This window comes from Chiloscyllium plagiosum, chromosome 9 (assembly GCF_004010195.1).
Source record: "Chiloscyllium plagiosum isolate BGI_BamShark_2017 chromosome 9, ASM401019v2, whole genome shotgun sequence".
Classification (NCBI taxonomy): Eukaryota; Metazoa; Chordata; class Chondrichthyes; order Orectolobiformes; family Hemiscylliidae; genus Chiloscyllium; species Chiloscyllium plagiosum.
In genome coordinates this window covers 80,078,706-80,099,291 of record NC_057718.1, presented here as the reverse complement: position 1 = coordinate 80,099,291, position 20,586 = coordinate 80,078,706, and the positions used below count along the sequence as shown (strand labels likewise).

Genomic DNA, 20,586 nt, shown 5'->3' with positions numbered 1-20,586 from the left:
ATCGGAAAGATGTTGTGAAACTTGAAAGGGTTCAGAAAAGATTTACAAGGATGTTGCCAGGGTTGGAGGATCTGGGCTACAGGGAGAGGCTGAACAGGCTGGGGCTGTTTTCCCTGGAGCGTCAGAGGCTGAGAGGTGACCTTATAGAGGTTTACAAAATTATGAGGGGCATGGATAGGATAAATAGGGTCAGGGAGTCCAGAACTAGAGGGCATAGGTTTAGGGTGAGTGGGGAAAGATATAAAAGAGACCTAAGGGGCAACATTTTCACGCAGATGGTGGTACATGTATGGAATGAGCTGCCAGACGATGTAGTTGAGGCTGATACAATTGCAACATTTAAGAGGCATTTGGATGGGTATATGAATAGGAAGGGTTTGGAGGGATATGGGCTGGGTGTTGTCAGGTGGGACTAGATTGGGTTGGGATATCTGGTCGGAATGGACGGGCTGGACCATGCTGTACATCTCTATGACTCTATGACTCTATTAATTGAATAAGCAGTATTCTCAAGATGTAGAACATTTATTTAGCACATTAGCATTAAAACATCTGTGATAGTGAGCAACTCCACTCATGCTGCTGGATGGTTGTGCTAAAATGGTCCTTGTGCCAAAGTTATGAGTCACATTAAAAGTCCACCTCCTGATGAATAGTGCTGAGTTGTTCTATCCTAACTTTTATCCAGGACAAAATTGCATGTTACACACTTTAACCTTGACAAACATGAGGACATCAACAACACATTCAAAAGGAAAAGTCAACATTTTAGTACATAAATAAATCAAATAGAAAACCATTCAATCTCCAAAGAAAGTGGAATACAGGAAGCATATACACCTTCAATGTCACTGGGTCAAAATTCTGGAATTGCCTCCATAACGCCTCCCACGCCACCAAGGACATGCAAGTCCTGGGCCTCCTCCACTGCCAAATCCAAGTCACCCAATAACTGGAGGAAGAACTCCTCATCTTCCACATTGGGACCCTTTAATCACACGACATCAATATCGACTTCACAGTTTCCAAATCTCCCCACCCCCCACCCTGCTTCATCCCAGATACAATCCTCCACTCAGCACCACCCTCTTGACCTGTCCTACCTGTTCATCTTCCTTCCCACCTATCTGCTCCACCTGCTCCACCGACTTATCACTTATACCTTTCACCTGCATCCACCTATCACCTTCCCAGCTACATTTTCCCAGCCCCACCTCCAACCCCCTATTTATCTCTCAGTGCCCTTCCCTCTCCACATTCCTGATGAAGGGCTTATGCCTGAAACGTCAACTCTCCTGCTCCTTGGATGCTGCCTGACCTGCTGTGCTTTTCCAATGCCACACTTTTTGAAGCTGACTCTCCAGCATCTGTAGTCCTCACTTTCCGCACCATCTTTTCAAGGGCGATTAGGAATGGGTAAGAAATGCTGGTCAGCCAGCAACACCCACTTTCCATGAATAAATTTAAAAAGTTATATAAATGATTTGGGAGAAGAGACTGACAATTTGGTAACTAAATTTGCTGATGACACAAAGATAGGTAGGAAAGTGAGTTGTGAAGAGAACATAAGGAGGCTACAAATGGATACAAATAGGTTAAAAGAGTGGGCAAAGATCTCGCAAATAGAATATTTTAGCAGAAAGAGTAATAAAGAAACATTACTTAAATGGTAAGAGGTTGCAGAGCTCTGAGATGTAGAAAGATCGGTGTGTCCCATTACATGAATCACGATGTTTAGTATGCAAATGCAGCAAGTAATCAGGAAAGCTAAAAGAATGTTATGTTCACAGCACACTCCTGCTCACATCCATGCTAGTACACAGGAGCACTGCAGTCTACTGGCACACATGAGCACCTCTGCTCAACAGGACACATTCTTCCACTAACACAGAGAAACCAGGCTTTAATTGGTTTTATACCCTGTGCTTGTGTATTCTTGAAAGAAGACTCCAAACATATCTATCATTCAGATTGCTGGGGTGTTTTTGCCTTTTAGAACGTTCACAGTCTGAGATAGCTCCAAAGAGGTTACAATTCAGTTTGTGCTGCGATTTCTTCCTTTTAAGTCCATCTCTTTGAAGCTTCCTTATCTTGTGAGCCGTGACACTCCAGAATCTTTCTTTCCAGAAAGTAACTAAATTTACATTTCCATACTTTTGGCTATATGTCTTTTTTTTAAAGTTCCATTTGTTTACTTCAGGGTTTGTCTCCTTTGGGATTCCTCTATCATCATGATAGTTGTACGAAAGTATAGCAAGTAATTGTAAAAGCTAATAGAATGTTGTCAATCATCGTGAAAAAAATTGAAATCAGAAGTAGAGATGATATGTTTTACTTATATAGGACACTGGTGAGACCTAATCTGGAGTACTGTGCACGTCAGGATGAAGAACTTATGCCCGAGATGTTGACTTTCCTACACCTTGGATGCTGCCTGACCTGATGTGTTTTTCCAGAGCCACACTTTTCAACTAATACCTGGAAGCAATGGGTTGTCTTGTATGGTAAGGTTGGACAGGCTAGGTTTGTTCTTGTTTCTGGAGTTTAGAAGAGCTTACCCGATTACTTGATGGAAACATATTAAATCCTGAGGGGTCTTCACAAAGTAGGTATGGAGACGGTTTTTTTCATGAGAGTGTTTATAAATCACGGATCATACATTTAAAACATAGATTAGGATAAACAACACTGTCAGAAAAGCATTCAAACTCTTTTTTGGAAAGTTGGTGGAAGCAAAGTTCTTGAATATGTTGAAAGCAGATGGGTATATTTTTGTTCAGCATGGGGTGAATGATTATCAGGGGTAGGTGGATATATGGATTTGAGGGTATAATCCAATTAGCCACAATCTTACTGAATGGTGGAGCAGTCTTGAGGGTCTGAATGGCGTACTCCTGCTCCTTGTTTGTGTGTTCGAATGTAGTACAGAACCTGAGCGTTACTGAAAAATATATAAACATAAACAATAATAAATTGTTATTCCCCTTAACATTGATATTCTTGTGATATCTTAATGAGTGCAAGGTGAAAAGCATCAACAAAGTGTCTTTCATTTCACTAACATTCCACTAATTTCTTGTTTAAACTCTTTCCAACAGTATAGCTACTTAATAATCACTGTCACCAGCATTCTCTGCCCCTTGCTATTCTTAGTTGGCAGACATTTTGATTCAACTTCATGACTTTCTAAGCCAAGATTCTTTCTCACTCTTGTCCCTATGTGATCCTTTATAATCAGGACTATTCCTTCTCCTTTTACATATACTTTGTCTTTTTGAAATATTATAGACTCAGAACATTTATTTCCCAACTTTGGTCACCATGTAACCATGTTTCTGCAATGGTACTTAAACCTAAACTATTTATCTCTACTTGTACCATTTGTTTGTACACTTTATGCCATATCTCCCATGGGACATTGGGGAAGACAGTGAAATAGTGGCAATGCCCCTGAAATAGGAAAGCTAAAACTAGGGCTGAAGTTCAGAGCACATAAGTTTGAATATTTGAAGTTAATAAAAGGCTGGCCTAATGGCAACTTTTGTCATAAAAGCTCAACCGGTTTACTAATGTCCTTTAGGGTAGGAAATCTTCCATTCTTACCCATGGATCTAATCTACCTTTGACTCCAGACCCAAAGCAATGTGATTGATTCAACTACCTGTTGGTTTATTGGGAATGCAATGACACCCTTGTCCTATGAATGAATGTAAAAACAAACTGTGTTGCACATTTGAAATTTTACTCAAAGTTACATAGAAATTAAAGCACCGAAATTCAATTCATGATTTGGAGATATATGACATGCATGACATGGAAACTGTCAGGAAATTTATAAATGCCAGGTTCATCAGCCACATCCACAAGCTGGAGCAGAACATCACCTGAACACAACGTAATGCCATCCATGCTCTCAAAGCCAATCACAGCATTGTCATCAAACCAGCAGATAAAGGAGGAGCCATCGTCATTCAGAATAGAACAGATTACTGCAAAGAAATATACCGACAACTGAAGAACCAGGAACACGACAGGCAGCTACCAGCCGATCCGACCGAAGAGCATACCCATGAACTAAACACATCGATCAGGACTTTGGATCCAGTCCTTCAGAATTCCCTACGCACTCTCATCCCACGTACTTCTCGTGTAGGTGACTTCTACTGCCTACCAAAGATACACAAAGCCAATACATCAGGAAGTCCCATCGTATCAGGCAATGGGACCCTATGTGAGAACCTCTTGGGCTATGTCAAAGGCATCTTGAAACCCATTGTACAGGGATCCCCAGCTTCTGTTGCGACACTGCAGATTTCTTACAGAAACTCAGTACCCATGGACCAGTTGAACTGGGAACATTCCTCATTACAATGGACGTTTCAGCACTCTACACCAGCATCCCCCACAATGACGGCAATGCGGCAACAGATTCAGTACTCAACACCAACAACTGCCAGTCTCCGAGCACCGTCCTACAACTACATCCACTTTATCCTCGATCACAACAACTTTACCATTGACAACCAGTTCTTCAGCCAGACATACGAACAGCCATGGGGACCAAACGTGCGCCCCAATATGCCAATATTTTCATGCACAGGTTCGAACAAGACTTCTTCTCTATGCAGGGCCTCTAACCAACACTATACACCAGGTATATTGATGACATTTACTTCCTGACTCCTACATATATACACACACACACACACGCTCCTACAGACACACACACACTCACGCAGACCCTCTCTCATATGCTCACACATACACTCCCATACTTTTACACACACTCTCTCACAGACCTATACCCTTTTACACTCACTCTCACACAGACACCATTAACTCTAACACACACACATGCACATACATATAAATTTGTGGGGTGAATATGTACTTGCAGAATTATATTTTACTTTGCTCAAAAACTGCATGTATCCATGTCAGATTCTGTAAATCATTTTTTTAGATTAGAGACAGTCTGACCATTGTGGCACAGACTGTCTCACACAGGGAAGCTCACACCTTCAATACATTATCTGGGTCAACATGTCACCAATCGTTAAAGTTCACTTGAGAATGTCACTTTTAAAAATGTTTTACGATTTACTTATGAAAGAACAGAAACCAACATGGTCATTCTAACAGATGAGAGACTTAATAAACAATCCAGGTCTTTTTCAATATATAATTTCAATTATGTCACACTATAAACCTTTGCTATAAATTCTGTGTCCAACACCCCAATCCAACACGGCATCTCCAAATCGTGTTTTAAAATCTTATACTGCACAACCACCTGATGAAGAAGCAATGCTCTGAAAGCTAGTGCTTCTAATGAAATCTGTTGAACTATAACCAGGTGTTGTGTGATTTTTAACTAAGTTCAATTCAGTTTGTCTATTGTGATGTATATACTCTTCCTCCTTATATTGTTTAATCCTATCACCATATCCTTTTATTCCGCATGTGTTTCACTAACTTTATCTTCAACACATGTATGCTATTTCTTCAATCATTTGGTAGCAAGATGACATTCTAAGTATTCTTTGCACAAAGTTTTCTATATTTTACTAATGCATGAGAAGCATGAAGAATTTACGAATAATTCAGTTGAGATTGTGACTATACCATGATATTCTGGATTTTTTTCTACACAGATCTGTTATTATTCAGGGAAAAAAGAAATATTATTATGGCTTTGTCACAGATTTGGAAAAAAAAATGCCAGGTATTTAGTTTTGCTGTAATTCTCCAGCGAATAACATCCTGAATGTATTGTTCAGGTACAGCTCGATTTAAACAGTTTATTCCCATCGGCCATTTTACATTTGAGCTATTATTGACTGCAGTAGAATGTTGTATTTTGAACTACAGACCTGAAGTTCAAATTAATCAAACATATGTAATTATATCTAACATTGAAAGGTATTATTAAACCTTCAAATTCGTTTCATTATTTTAAGACAATAACTTACCTAGGAGCCTGAAAATTGCTTCATCTTCTCTTGAATTTCATTTTACTTTCACAAAGGAAATCGTTTCACATCGTTAGGCATATTAGATTTAGTAATAAATATGAAGCTATATTTAATGAACAGATAATGATATGTGAGCGTTTATCTAATAGCAGTCATAATATGATTAAGCTCAACTTACCATCTGAAAGGGAGAACTGGAAAGTAGGCAATAAAATTCAGTACTCAGATATTGCTGACTTCATTGGGATGACTTGAACACTGTCCACAGTAAATTGAACGAATCTGTTAGTAAGTAGAATAGAGTCATAGATGTATACAGCACAGAAAAAGGCCCTTTGGCCCATCAAGACTGCACTGATCAAAAACAACCATGTAACTATTCTAATCCCATTTTTCCAGCACTTGGCCCCTAGCCTTGTATGCCTTGGCATCGCAAGTGTACACCTAAATACTCCTTAAATGTTATGACGGTTTCTGCTTCTACCACCCTTACAGGCAATGAGTTCCAGATTCCCACCACTTTCCAAGTGAAAAATGTTTTGCTCACAATCCCTGTAAACGACTTGCCCCTTACCTTAAATCTATGCCCCGGTCATTCATTCCCTCCACCAAGGGAAAAAATTCCATCCTGTCCACCCTGTCTATGCCTCTCATAATTTTATACATCTCAGTCATGTCCCTCAGTCTCAGCTGCTCTGAAGGAAACAATCCCAGACAAAATATCACTGCGTGACGTTCACACAGTAATGTAGCGTGAATTAGAACCAGTACATAACTATGGGCCAAGAAAGCTACTTGCTCAAATGCAGTCATGGACAACTGAATAGGTAAAAGGACAACATGAAAATTAAATAAAAAATCCAGACAAAAATGAGTTACGTGGCACAGGTTCTGACAAATGGGAGGAATGTAAAGATAACAACTTGACAAAACAAAAGTTGCAAAAAACAAAGTTGGCAAACGACATTGAAATGAATACTGTACAACTTTGTTTTGCAATAATAATCGGAAACATAGGGTAATCAGAAACATGTGGGTCCTTTGACAACTGACAATAGTAATATTATCAATGAACACAGGGAAAGGACGGAAATGTTGAATAATTACTTTGCATTAGTTCAACACACCAGAAATCCCAACTAAATTAACATTGATTCAAAGTCAGGCATTACATAAATTAATGGAGGAAAAATAACAATAATGCAGAAATTAATGGCTTTGAAGAATGACACCTCCAATCTTCTTCCGGACCATGATCCCACCATGGCATATCAGGCCATTGTATCAACTACAATCACTGACCTCCTTTCGTCAGGTGATCTTGCCCCACTGCATCCAAGCTGATAGTCCCCCAACCCCACACAACTCGCTTCTACCACTTTCCAAAAATCTACAAGCAAGACTCCTCAGGCAGACCCATTGTTTCAGTTTGCTCCTGCTCTACAGAACTCATCTCTTCCAATCTTGACTCAGTCTTTTCTCCCTGATCCAGTTCCTGCCCATGTACATCCATGATTCCTCTGATACTTTATGCCAGTTTTGTGATTTTCAGTTTGCAGGCTCCAGCTGGCTCCTCTTTACTATGGATCTGCAATTCCTTTACACGTCCATCTCTCACCAGATGGTCTCAGGGCTCTCCGCTTCTTCCTGAGCAAAGGCCTGAACCGTGTCCACCCACCACCAACCTCATCAGCTTGGCCGCGCTCATCCTCACCCTCAACAACTTCTCTTTTAACTCCTCTCATTGTCTTCAGGTCAGAGGGGTGGCATTGGCCCCAGTTATGCCTGTCACTTCATGTGGTACATGACACATAATTCTTTATATGATATTTCAATGATATCATCAGTGCTGCTTCCCTCTCTTATCTAGAATTGAAAACGCTCATCGATTTCGCTTCCAATTTCCACCCCACCCTCACTTTCACATGGTCTATCTTTGACTCCTCCTCCCCTTCTTCGACATTTCTGTTTCCATTTCTGAGGATAGACGACCATTAATATTTATAAACCCACTGACTCCACAGCCACTTGGACTATACATCCTCACACCATGTTTCCTGTAAAGACTCCATTCCATTCTCCCAGCTCCTCTGTCTCCATTACATATGTTCCGATAGGCCAACTTTGATCAGGGAGCCTCTGAAATGTCCACCTTCTTCCTCAATCAGGTCCAACCCATCTCCTGTACTCGCGCCTTCACCCTCTTTCTTCCATCCCGCAACCGCAATAGGGTTTCCTTTGTCGTTACCGACCATCCCACCAGTATCCACGTACATCAGCTCCCATTTCTACCACCTCCAGTGAGATGCCGCTACCAGACTCTTGTCCCCTCCCCTTCCTTGTCCGCCTTCCAAAGGAAAGTTCTATCCTGGACACTCTGGTTCACTCTTCCTTCACTCCAAACAACTCCCCACAGCTCCATGGCATCTTTCCCTGCAACCACTGAAGGTGTAACACCAACCCATTTACTTCCTCCCTCCTCAGTATCCAAAGGCCCAGATACGTCTTCCAGGAGAAGCAACACTTTACCTGCACTTCACACGATCTAATTTCTTGCTCACAGTGTGGTCTCCTGTACATTGGGGAAATGAAGCAGAGACTGGGTAACCACTTCACAGAACATCTACGTTCTGACCACAAAAAAAAGATGCTGAGCTCCCAGTTGTCTTCCACATTAACATACCATTTGACCAATATTTCTGTCTCAGGCTTGCTGCAGTGCTCCAGCGAAGCTCAGCGCAATCTGGAAGAACAACATCTCATTGGCAACCCTGCAGCCCTCCAAACTCAATATCGAGTTCAATCATTTTTTTGGGCCTGAACTCCCCTGTGATCCAGCCTCCTACACCATATGCCCAGCCTTGTAATCACATAGTCTGCCATTCCACACTACCCATTGTTCGCCGCTAGTAGTTTCCATTAACAGCGATTCACTCTCCTAGCTAGATTTTTATTGACTCCTTTGTCTGTCCAGCTGTTCTTCTCCCTCTATGGGCTCTATCCCTACTTATCAATTATTCCTTACCTCCTCCCTCCACACTATCTTCTGCATATATGCCAACATTTTTCTAGCTATCATCAGTAGTGAGGAAGGGTCACTGGACCTGAAACATTAACTTTAATTTCTCTTCACAGATGCTGCCAGACCTGCTGAACTTTTACAGCAACTTCTACTTTTATTTGTGAAAGGGACACTTTGTTCCTTAAGAAGATATGAACACTGATGGCAGACAGTTAGCTGCCTGCTGCTCACAAATTGAGTTGGATTTCCCACAACTGACTGAGTTAGGGGTGCCCCCGAATTCCCAAATTGTGACAGAATAATTGCAACATCTTAAAATTCCAGTCATTGTGCCTTACTGAGGTTCATATAGGAGAAATGTTTGCTAAACCAACCTGAGAAGATGTGGCTTTCTGCCGAGAAACCCCTTCCTCTCCCTCCATTTTGTTCACAGCTTTCCTACATCCATGGCATCTGAGGACAGGGTGTGGTACTGAGAAGTAACCAAGGGGATTCTGGGAGAATCGGCTTGCTGATCACAACTAACAGACGGATTGTGGAGGGAAAGTGTCAAAGAACAGTGAAGACCGAAACATTTCATTATTATATTGTATTTCCCTCACTCTTTGAAGCAAAAAGAGAGAGAAGGGGTATTAAAGTATTTCTTTTTGGCTTAGAAACTGTAGAGCCTCAGCAGTGTGCATCATTTTGACCTATATAGATGGCAGGAACTTTGGGAAAGCTTGTGATGTGTGTGGCATAAAAATGTGGAATGTTTTGGATCCATAAGATATCCAGGATGGTCACAGATACTTGAAGTTCAAAGGGTAGTAGTCCATGAGCAACATATTGCTGATTTGGAGCAGTGACTCTTTTTCACTGTGCACTGTACAAGAAGGAGAGAGATTTCTGGAGCAGTCATACCAGAAGGTGGTCACTCCATTTGTGCTAAATGGGCAAAAAGTAGAGGTGGCGATGAGTGGCTGACTGAAAAGAAAAGAGACAGCAGGCCCAGGAAATCCAAGACTCCTTGGAGCTGTCTAACAGGTGTGAATTTTTAGATGCCTACTGAGTGAACAACATGACTGAGTTGGGTGTGGATGACTCAAGGTGAATGACAGGACCATGTTGCCCAAAGCTACTCTGGGAAAAGAGAGAGAGGCTAGTAGGCAGGTTAGAAAGATTGTAGGTGAGTCACTAGTCTAAGGGATAGACAGCCTCGTTTGCAGCTTAGATCGTGAGTCATGTTATTCTGTTGCCTCACAGTTGCAAGAGTTTGGAACACAGTGGAATTCCTGGATAAACTTCTGGAAAGGGAGTGTGAGCAACCAGTAGTTGTGGTCCATGTGGGAACCAACAATATTGACAGGGATAGCTTGGCGGTCTTGCAGGATCAGTTATAAGAGTTAGGTTGAAACAGAGGACCTTGAAGGTAGTCATCTCAGAAATAATACCGGTGCCACAAGTGTTGTTATTTAGGCAAAGGTAGATCAGGTAGGTAGGTTCATGGCTTGAGCGATGGTGTAGAAGGGGATGGGTGTAGAGCTTTGGAACATTGGGATCACTTTTAGGAAAGGAGAAAGCTGTTCAAAAGAGATGGGCTTAACCTGAGCAGAAATGAAATTAATCTCCTGGCTGAGAGAGTAACTAATGTATTGGGGGTGGATTTAATCTTGTAAGGCGGGGATGGCTGGACTAATAGGCCTAGTTTGGAAGTACCAAAGAGGGCAAAAGAGAGAAGATAGGAAATGGGGACAAGGAAGTGAGAGAAGGCCTGAGTGTTGACAGTAAACAAAGAGATAGTCGCCTTCCACTGAAGAAGAAAGGGATAAAGGCAGGATAAAATTGTATGTATAAAAGCGTACGGAGTAGAATGAACAAAATTGCGGAACTGGAAACAGAAGTTGCTCTGTGACATAGTAGCATTGACAGAAATGTGGCTCAAGCCAGAACAGGACTGGATAAGCAATATCCTGGGTTCTCAAGTTTTCTGTAGAAACAGGTAAAAAGGGAGGTGTTGTAGCAGTTTTTATCAAAGATAGTAAAATTGCCTTTGAATGAATTGTAGTTCCTGAATTGGAATCTAGATGGTTGGATGTGGAATTTGAGGTATTAATTATAGTCCACCAAAGAGAGCATTTGTAGGCAGATTGTGGAAATCTACAGGGCAAGTGGAGTTGCTATAATTGGTGATTTTAATAATCTTAGGGTTCACTGGGAAAAAGGTAGGGTGTGGGCCCAGAAGGGGAGAAATTCCTGAAATGTGTTCAGGTGAACTTTCTGAAATAGTGTATTTCCATTCAACAGGGACGAAGCTGTGCTGGCTTTAGTCCTAGGAAATTATGCAGTCCGAGTGGAGAATGTGGTGGGGTACATTGGAAATTGTGATTGTAATATAATGAAGTTCAATATTAAGTTGAAAACATGGTGCTGCAAAAGCATAGCATGTTATGCAGCACCCAAGGAGCAGGAGAATCAACGTTTTGGGCATAAGCCCTTCATCAGGAGCCCCAGCACCATTGCCCACCTTCCTGTCAGACTATCACTTCCACCCGCACCTTCATCTATCTGTCACATTCCCAGCTACCTTTCCCCAACCCGACAACCCTCCCATACATCTCTCAGTCCCCCGGCCCACAGGCTTATGCCCGAAACATCAATTCTCCTGCTCCTCAAATGCTGCCTGATCTGCTGTACTTTTCCAGCACCACACTCTCGACTCTGATCTCCAGCATCTGCAGTCTTCACTTTCTCCTCTTCAATATTAAATTGGAAAAGGATAAAAATGAAACAAGGATTAGGATCCCAGACTTGAAAAAGACAGATTTTGGAGGTCTAAAAGTTGAACTGGGGCATGTTGATTGGAATGTATGTTGATGGATAAAACAGGGGATGAAAAATGGGAGTCTTTCAAAAGAGAGATGAATAAGGTGCAATCTAGGTACATATCCATTAGAAATAAATATGGAGTATCCAAATACGGATGACTAAGGATATTGATGAGAAAATAAGGAAGGAGAAGGAGGCATATGATGGATATTGGAATAATAACGCAATGGACATTAGGAAGAGTGTCTCAAATGCGGAAGAGAGGCTAAGACTGGTCTAAGGGAGTCTAAAAGGAAGTGGGGAAAGGATTGCAGGCTGCACTAAACAAATAGCAAAACGTTCTTCAAACATATTAGTAGTAAAAGATTATTGAAAGAATGGGGCCCATAAGGAACAAGTAGGGTAAGCTGCTCACTGAAGCAAAGAGTACAGTCGAGGTAGGAAGTGACTACTTTGCTTCTGTTTTTACCAAGCTATAAAATGGTGACAATGGCCCAATTGAAAATGTGCGTGTTGAGCAACTGAGCAGTTTAGCAATAGATAAAGAAAAAGTACTAAATAGACTGGCAGCAATCCAGGTAGAGAAGTCAGCAGGCCCGGATGGCACACTTCCTTGCTTGCTGCGAGAGGTAAGGGAGTAAATTGCGGAACCTTTGACAGTAATTTTCCAGGTCTCGCTGAACTCAGGGTTAGTCCTAGGAGACTGGAAGATTACAAATGTGATGCTGTTGTTTAAGAACGTTGCAAAGGATAACCCAGGAAACTCCAGCCCTGTCAACTTGACATCAACAACGGGAAACCTAGTGGGGGCCATAATGTGGGATAAGATAAATATACTTAGGGAAAAATAAGTTAATGCTATATAGTCAGCATGGCTTTGTCAAGGGCAGGGCATGTCTGACAAATTTAATTGTGTTATTGACAAGGTTATACAGACAGTAGATGAGGGTAGTGCTGTGAAGTTTTCAGAAAACATTTGATATAGTGCCACATGGCAGATTAGTTAGTAAATTAGAAATGTTTGGGATTGATGGGTTCCTGGCAGTATGGTTTAGAAGTTGGCTAAAAGATAGGAAACAGTGGGTAGGTATAGATGGATATTTCTCAGCTTGGAGACGAGTTGAAAATTGTGTTCCCCAGGGATCAGTGTTGGGACCTTTCCTTTTTCTGTTTTACATTAATGATTATAAGATGAGTGTTGAGAGCAACATTTCTAAATTTGAGATGACACGAAGCTATTGAGAATAGTGAATTGTGACAATGATCCTGGGCGACTTCAATGGGACATTGACAAGTTGGCCAAATGGGCAGATACCTGGCAGATGAATTTCAGTGCAGAGAAAAGTTAGGTAATGCATTTTGGCTGAAGAAACACAGAACAACAATACTGGCTTCATGGCATAATTGTGAGGGGAGTACAGGCTCAGCGGGACCTCGGGTTGAAGTGCATAATTCTCTGAAGGTGGCCAGTTAAGTTGAAACAGTTCTTAAGAAGGCTTCTGGAATCCTTTGGTGAATCAATATAGGCATAGAGTATCAAAGCAAGGAAGTGATGCGACAGCTCTGCAAATCATTGGTCAGGGAAAAAGTGAGGTCTGCAGATGCTGGAGATCAGAGCTGAAAATGTGTTGCTGGAACAGTGCAGCAGGTCAGGCAGCATCCAGGGAACAGGAGAATCGATGTTTCGGGCATAAGCCCTTCTTCAGGAATGGCTTCAGGAATTCCTGAAGAAGGGCTTATGCCGGAAACGTCGAAATCATTGGTCAGACCACATTAGAAGTATTATGTTCAATTCTGGGCATCTTATCTAAGGAAGGATTTTAAAGCACTGGAAAAAGTGAAAAGGAGATTTATAAGAGTGATGGATTTTAGATATAAGGAATGATTAGAGAAATTGGGCTTATTCTCTTCGTGTAGAGAAGATTAAGAGGTGACCTTATTGAGGTGTTCAAAATTACTAACAGTTTTGTCAGGTCAAAGAATGATATTCTGTTTCCTTTTGTTGGTATGTCAGCAGCGAGGCATCATAATTTCAAGACTATCAGCAAGAAGCTGGAGTGAGATATGGAAAGACCTCTTAGAGAGTTATTAGCATTTGGAATGCACAGCCTGGAAGAGTGGTGGAAGCAGATGCCATGGGAGGTTTCAAAAGAGAGCTGAATATGTATTTGTAAGTGATGAGTTTAGAGGACTATGGAGATTGAACTGAAGAATGGAACTAGCTGGAGCCTTTTAGGAGCCAGTACAGACACGACGGATCAAATGACCTCCTTCTATACTGTAAAATTCTATGATTCTATCACCTTATTTCCCAAGCATGTTCTATTTCAACAGGAAAGCTTTAGTTTTCCTTTCATAGAATGTGAGCTTCACTCGCCAAGCCAGCATTTAAAACCACTCCTGAATGCCCTTGAGAAGGCGGTGGTGAGTTGTTTTCTTGAGCTTGGTTAGCTGCCCTCTTGATCAGATGCAGCTTATATGGTGTTGGCACAGCCAAAGTGGTGTTACGAAAAGAAATTAGGCATTTTGGCTGAGTGACAGTGAAGGGATGGATGGTGATTATAAATCTGAATCAGAATGGTGTGTGGCTTGGAGGGGAGCTTTCAGTTGCTGCTGACCACTTGCATCTGCAGTCCTTCTAAGCGGTAGAGTTCAGTGGTTTGGAAGCTGCCTTCTGAATGAAGGAGCCTTGTGAGTGGAATGAATTCAATAGCTCTTTCAAAGATTCAAAATGGCGCAATGGGATAAATGCCTCCTATTTTGTATGATTTTACACTTCACTAAGGTTTTAAGGACTTCTACAACCTAAATGATAAAGGAAGATTTATTCAGACATTGTAGTATTTGTATTGTTTCAAAAAATCACTCTGGATGAAACACAAAGATCTATCTGTCTTACATTTTTTGATTGGTCAAGGTAATCAAGCAAACCCTTCTCACTTGTATCAGTTTCAATGTATGTTTTGCTGAAAATTCTTCACTCCTTTAGTTTTACTTGAATAATATAATGATTTATTTTTAATAATGGTCAATACTGTACTCAAGCTGGATGCAGATGACAAGCTGCTAGAAAGGGAAGGGACAGGAAAGAAACTGGCAGCAAGAAATCAGAACTAATTCCTCCAGGGTATTCGTGGAGTAACTTTCCATCTAAACTTCTGCAGTGATCTCTTTTAGAGATGCCTGTGCTTCATTATGGAAATTGTCACTGAAATCTTCCAACTGCTACAGTGGCAATTGCAGAGCAGAGCAAGGATCACATTTTAGAGGCTCTGAAACTGACTTGAACTTAAATGTATCTGATTCCTTCCAGGCTGCTGCTATTGTACACTGTTGCACAAGGGAGGTCATTGAAGCTTTCTATGCAAAGAGGAATAACTCCATATTACTCCCATTTTCCAGAATTAGGTGGAATGAGCACAAGTGTTTTCGAACACTGAAAGCCTCTCCATGGTTCAGGGTGCCAATAATTGCAAAGACATTGCTTTTCAAGTGTTTAATACCAACTCTTCCAGTCACCTGAAATGAAAAGATTTCTACTTCCTAAATGTGAAGCTGGTGTGTGACCATAGCAGTGTCAATGTAGGTCAATGTCCGCTATCCTGGTGGAAGCCATGACGTATTACAGCTAGCACAGCAAACCAAAGAATGGCTATGGTCAGCCATTCTTCATTCATTATTAAGTCAGATTCAGTTGCAGAGTGACACCCATCACATGCTCCAGTCAGAATCCACCTCCCTCTCAAAATGTGCTGGCTTGCTGCAGATATTGCAGATAAAAATAAATTATGTTCCCTGCTGATATATGTGTGCAGAAATAATTAATATGAGCGGGTGGCATGAGATGGTATGCACCATTTGTTATACTTTATGAGTGTGTCTGATGTGTGCTGTTGTGGTAATATCACAGGATGAATAACACAGATTCATGTTCAAATTCTACCACAACAGTTTGTAGAATTTAAGATCAATTAATAAAATGTGGAACTGAAGGCTAGTCTCAGTAATAGTGACCAATCATTGCTTGTTGTAAAATCCTGTCTTGTAAGTAAAATCCTTCAGAGGGGGAAGTCTGGCATCCTTCCCTAATCTGGGCTACATCTGATTCCAGTTCCACGGTAATGTGATTAACTGCTCTTTGAAACAGCCTTGCAAACCACTCAGTTCAAGGGTAATGAGGGGTATTCAACAAATGATAGTGCATGAAAATGGATGAAGTAACCACTCATTGAGATTCTCATGCAGAACTTCAATGGTTATCTAAATTTACTCCCATGAATTTTTAAACAGAAGAAAGTGTAGATATATGTAAATATAAACAAAGGAAGAAAGATGTAAACTTTAACTACATTAGTCCACAAGCCTGCCCCTGTCTAATTTGGTGTGTCTTTTTACTGCATTCAAAGCAGGAACTTTGCAGTTTACTTCTTGATGTAAGTTTGATAGCTTAAAGCAGTGATGTGTGTTTAAAGTGTTCATCTAAAAATGCTTCTGTATGTTTGTATAAATTTCCTTCTGAATTATTGTTGGTAATCTGATATGAGAAAAAAAGATGGTTTCTAGATCAAAATCCCTTCTAAATAATTTATTGCCCATTCTGAACTTTGAATTTGATTAGTTCTCTTTTTCTGCTTATAGAGTTGTGGCCTGATCCAGCAAAGTACTGTTCATGTGGTCCAAACCACTTCTCAACTAACTCAAAACCCACCTACTGATACAACCACTGGCATTCTGTGGAAAAGAAATGGAGGTAAAGCGGACATCTTAAATCAGATGGATCTCAGTGCATCTGTCTTTCCAAGTCATCCTATGAATCTCAAAGCTGTCCTTGGAAATGGAGGTCAGGGTCATCTTAGCTGCTATGAATCTTCAGGTAAAGACCTAAGAGTTTTTTAAAAAAATACACAACATACCCCTGACATTTGAATCAATTTAAACTTTTTCTTCTGACCTTTCTTCATGTTCTACCTTTGAGATTGACTGTGAGGCAAGGGGTACCTATTTCCGGATGACATGTTGCACCTCACCTTCTAATTAGTCGCAGAGGGCTTAAGCAAATTGTGCAAAGGTAGGGGAACTGAAATACAGCGTAAAGAAGGAGAAAATAGATGAAAGGCAGAGAGACATTGTGACAATGCTAACACTTTATTTTGTCCTTGGGTTTTTTTAAGAGAGGTCATAAAGACAGGGGTGCCGAAATGTCTGGGCAGAGCCTAGTTTAACAATGGCAGGGGAGTAGTCAGTTCTCCCAGTTCAGGTTTTCTCTGGTTTGGTGTAGCTGTAACAGTCAGAAGCTGCTGCAGTGGAGAAAGATTCCAAGCTTCACAAGATGGTTCCTGACTGGCTTTCTCTCTGAAATCTCTCCTGCCTGTAAGAACCTGAGTTTGAATTTACCTTTTGCCAAGGGATGTGTTTATGGGATGTTACAGTAATTGGGACAGCGCTTTAGTTATGTTGCTATATCGAGTCAGTTGAGTTTTCAAATAGTTAAGTTATTCTAAATTCTGTTTTCTTTTGTTCGTGTTTCAACTGTCGTGTTTAAATAAATTCTGTTTAGCTTAAAGCTGAGTGGTTTGACCAGCTCCATCACACCTGGAATATCCACTCCACATCTGCCTTTAAAATAAAGAAAAGTTAGGGTCTAGACTATCTTCTTAAATTGTTTTGAGGGGGTCTGGCCTGGTCCATAACAAATTGGGGGCTCTTGTTGGGGTTTTTTCTATAGTTCCAATTTGGGATTAGGGTTGTTGGACTCAAAGGCGGCGAGTGGTAGGTGTTACCGTCCTTTGTTCTGGGTGTTGAATTCGGTTGGTTTAAACAGTATTAGCTCTTTCAGTCACTAGGAATTTTCTGAGGGTGGAAAAAGTGACATTGGGGCTTTTCAAAAGGTGAGCAAGGCAAAGCTGCTGGAATTGGCAGACAACCTGGAGTTGGAGTTGCCTTCATCCATGAGAAAGGGAGGTATAATTGCAGCATTAGCTCAGCATTTAAATTTGCTAGAAACACCATCAGAATCTTTGGAAGTGGCTAAAATTCAATTGAAAATGAAGCAGTTTGAGTTAGAGGCAAAAAAAAGAGAAAAAAATGAAGCATTTTGAATTTTGATTAAAAGCAGAGGAAAGAGAAAAAGAACAAATTGCCCTGGCAGAACAAAACAAAAAGGACAGAATCACTTTAGCAGAACAAAAGGAAATGGAGGGGAAGGCCCTAGCAGAAGAAAGGGAGAAAGAGGAAGAAGAAAAGGAGGAAGAGAAAAGAGAGAAAGAGCGAGAGTTTGAACTTCATAAATTGGTACTTAGACAGGAAAGCCGGCTTGAAAGGGTGGAGCTGAAGGTGGAAGGTAGGCTTAGTGAAGGTGAGCAAGCCCATCGTAGCCAAAAGCATGGTGGGGATCTGTTTAAGTATGTCCAAGCATTGCCTAAATTTGATGAGAAGTATGTCGAAGCTCTTTTCATCTCATTTGAGAAGGTGGCTAAACAAATAAAGTGGCCAGTGACCATGTGGGTTTTGTTGATCCAAACAAAGCTAGTAGGTAGAGCTAGTGAGGTATTTGCATCACTATTAGAGGAGGTGTCTGGGGAGTATGAGGAGGTGAAGAAAGCCATCTTAAGTGCAGATAAGCTTGTACCTGAAGCCTACAAACAAGGTTTCAGGAATCTAAGGAGGGACCCTGTTCGGACAAACATTGAATTTGAAAGGATCAAACAAAGTAATTTTGACAGGTGGATAAGGGTATTAAAAATAGAGCAAACCTATGACAATCTTAGAGAGACAATTATTTTGGAGGAGTTCAAAAACTCACTTCCTGAAATACTGAGTACTCATTTGGAAGAGCAGAGGGTTAAAACGGCAAGATTAGCAACTGAAATGGCTGATGATTATAAGTTAGTTCATAAATCAAAGTTTGGCTTCCACCATCAATTTCTATCATGAAGGATAGAAATTGGGGAAAACAGATCTCGATGAAGGTCATAAAGATAGCTTACTACAGGGTAAAAAGGAAACGCATGAAGGGGAAAAGCAAGTTAAAAAGCTGTAGTGTTTTCACTGCAATAAAGTAGGCCACATGAAATCACAGTGTTGATGGGTTAGGAAAAGCACTGAGAAGACAGATGTATGAAAACAGGATAAGCCAGTGAATTTTGTTGAAGTGATAAAGGAAAGCACAGTGGCAGCAGAATGTCCAACCTGTTTAGAGGTCGATTAAGGAGCAAGTGCCCCATCTTCTTAAACTATTTACTTGAGAAGGTAAGGTTTACTTGCACAGGCCAGGAGCATCAAATAAAGTGGTAACAGTTATTAAGAGATACAGGATTGTGTCAGTTTTTGATGTTGAGAGATGAGGAGAAGTGAAGCCAGAAAAAGTGTTAGTACATGGAATTCACGGTGAGACGAGGATTGTTCAATTATGTCGAGTGAGGTTAGAGTGAGCAGAGAGAAATGGAGAAGTCGTGGGAGGGATAATGGAAGAGCTCTCGGCTGCAGGAAATCAGTTCATCCCTGCTAACGATACAGCTAGTTCACAGGTAGGACTGCTGCCCTCTGTGCTTGAAAAGCCAGTGGAAAATCAGGCAATTGAGGTCTTACAAGAAGCATATCTTGGGATTTTTCCTGACTCTGTGGTAACAAGGTCACAAAGTCACCAGTTGAAACAGGAGGAGAAATCAAAGAATACAGATAAGGAAGTTGAATGGTTGAGACAAAACAGGTGCAGGTGGAGGATAATTTTAGCTCAGAGAAATTAACTGAGTTACAACAGAAAGATGAAAAACTGAAGCAATTGTATCAAAAAGCATACACAGAAGAAGAATCTGAGTGTATCTCTATGTGCTACTATCTTAAATGATGTCTTAATGAGGAAATAGAGACCATCACATATTCAGTCAGATGAGAAATGGGCAGAAGTTCATCAAAGCATATTACCAGTGGGGTTGTACAAAGGGGGTGTTGCGGGTAGCACATTAATTACCAGTAGGAGGTCATTTAAGATAAATTCAAACTAAAATACAAAATATTACGACTGGTTTGGACTGCATAAGAATGGAGTTGAATTTTGCCAGACATGTCATACATGTCAGGTAATTGAAAAACTTCAGGCAGTAATAAAATCTGCACCTTTAATATCAATTCCTGCATTTGAGGAACCTTTTACAAGACTCTTAATTGATAGTGTGGGATCCCAACCTAAAACAAAGTGGAAATCAGTGTTTGTTGACAATAATGGATGTGTCCGCTAGGTTTTAGAAGCCGTTCCATAACACAATATCGCAGTTAAAAGGATTGTAGAAGAGTTACTCAATTTTTTTACTAGATACAGACAACCACAGAGATGCAGTCATGTCAAGAGTCACATTTTACATCAAAATTGTTCAAGGAGGTTATGGACAGCTTAGAAATAAAACAATTCAAGCCTACTGCATACCATCCAGAAATGCAGGAGGCACTAGAAAGGTGGCTGAAAATGTGTTGCTGGAAAAGCGCAGCAGGTCAGGCAGCATCCAAGGAACAGGAGAATCGACGTGAAGGGCTTATGCCCGAAACGTCGATTCTCCTGTTCCTTGGATGCTGCCTGACCTGCTGCGCTTTTCCAGCAACACATTTTCAGCTCTGATCTCCAGCATCTGCAGTCCTCACTTTCTCCACTAGAAAGGTGGCACCAGACATTAAAAACCATGCTAAGGGCTTATAGCCAAGACTATCCAACTACTGACTGTTTGCTCAACCAGTCTCTGACAGATAGCTGCCAGTGCCTTGTATATTGCAACTCATTGCCATCATGTG

At 41.0% G+C, this 20,586-nt stretch overlaps 1 protein-coding gene across 3 annotated transcripts in view; it reads left to right on the top strand.

Annotated features, from left to right (window-relative positions):
* The window catches only part of prkn (parkin RBR E3 ubiquitin protein ligase), a 1,109,690-nt gene that overhangs the window by 423,886 nt on the left and 665,218 nt on the right, over positions 1-20,586 (top strand). For 2 of the 3 annotated variants that reach the window (XM_043696308.1, XM_043696306.1), the window contains one exon: positions 16,444-16,678. In XM_043696308.1, the coding sequence (XP_043552243.1) occupies positions 16,579-16,678 (100 nt within the window). In that variant the 5' untranslated portion in view covers positions 16,444-16,578. Of the gene's footprint in view, positions 1-6,221; positions 6,236-10,145; positions 10,150-16,443; positions 16,679-20,586 lie in introns of those variants that run through there. The other variant, XM_043696307.1, reaches the window with a different exon arrangement.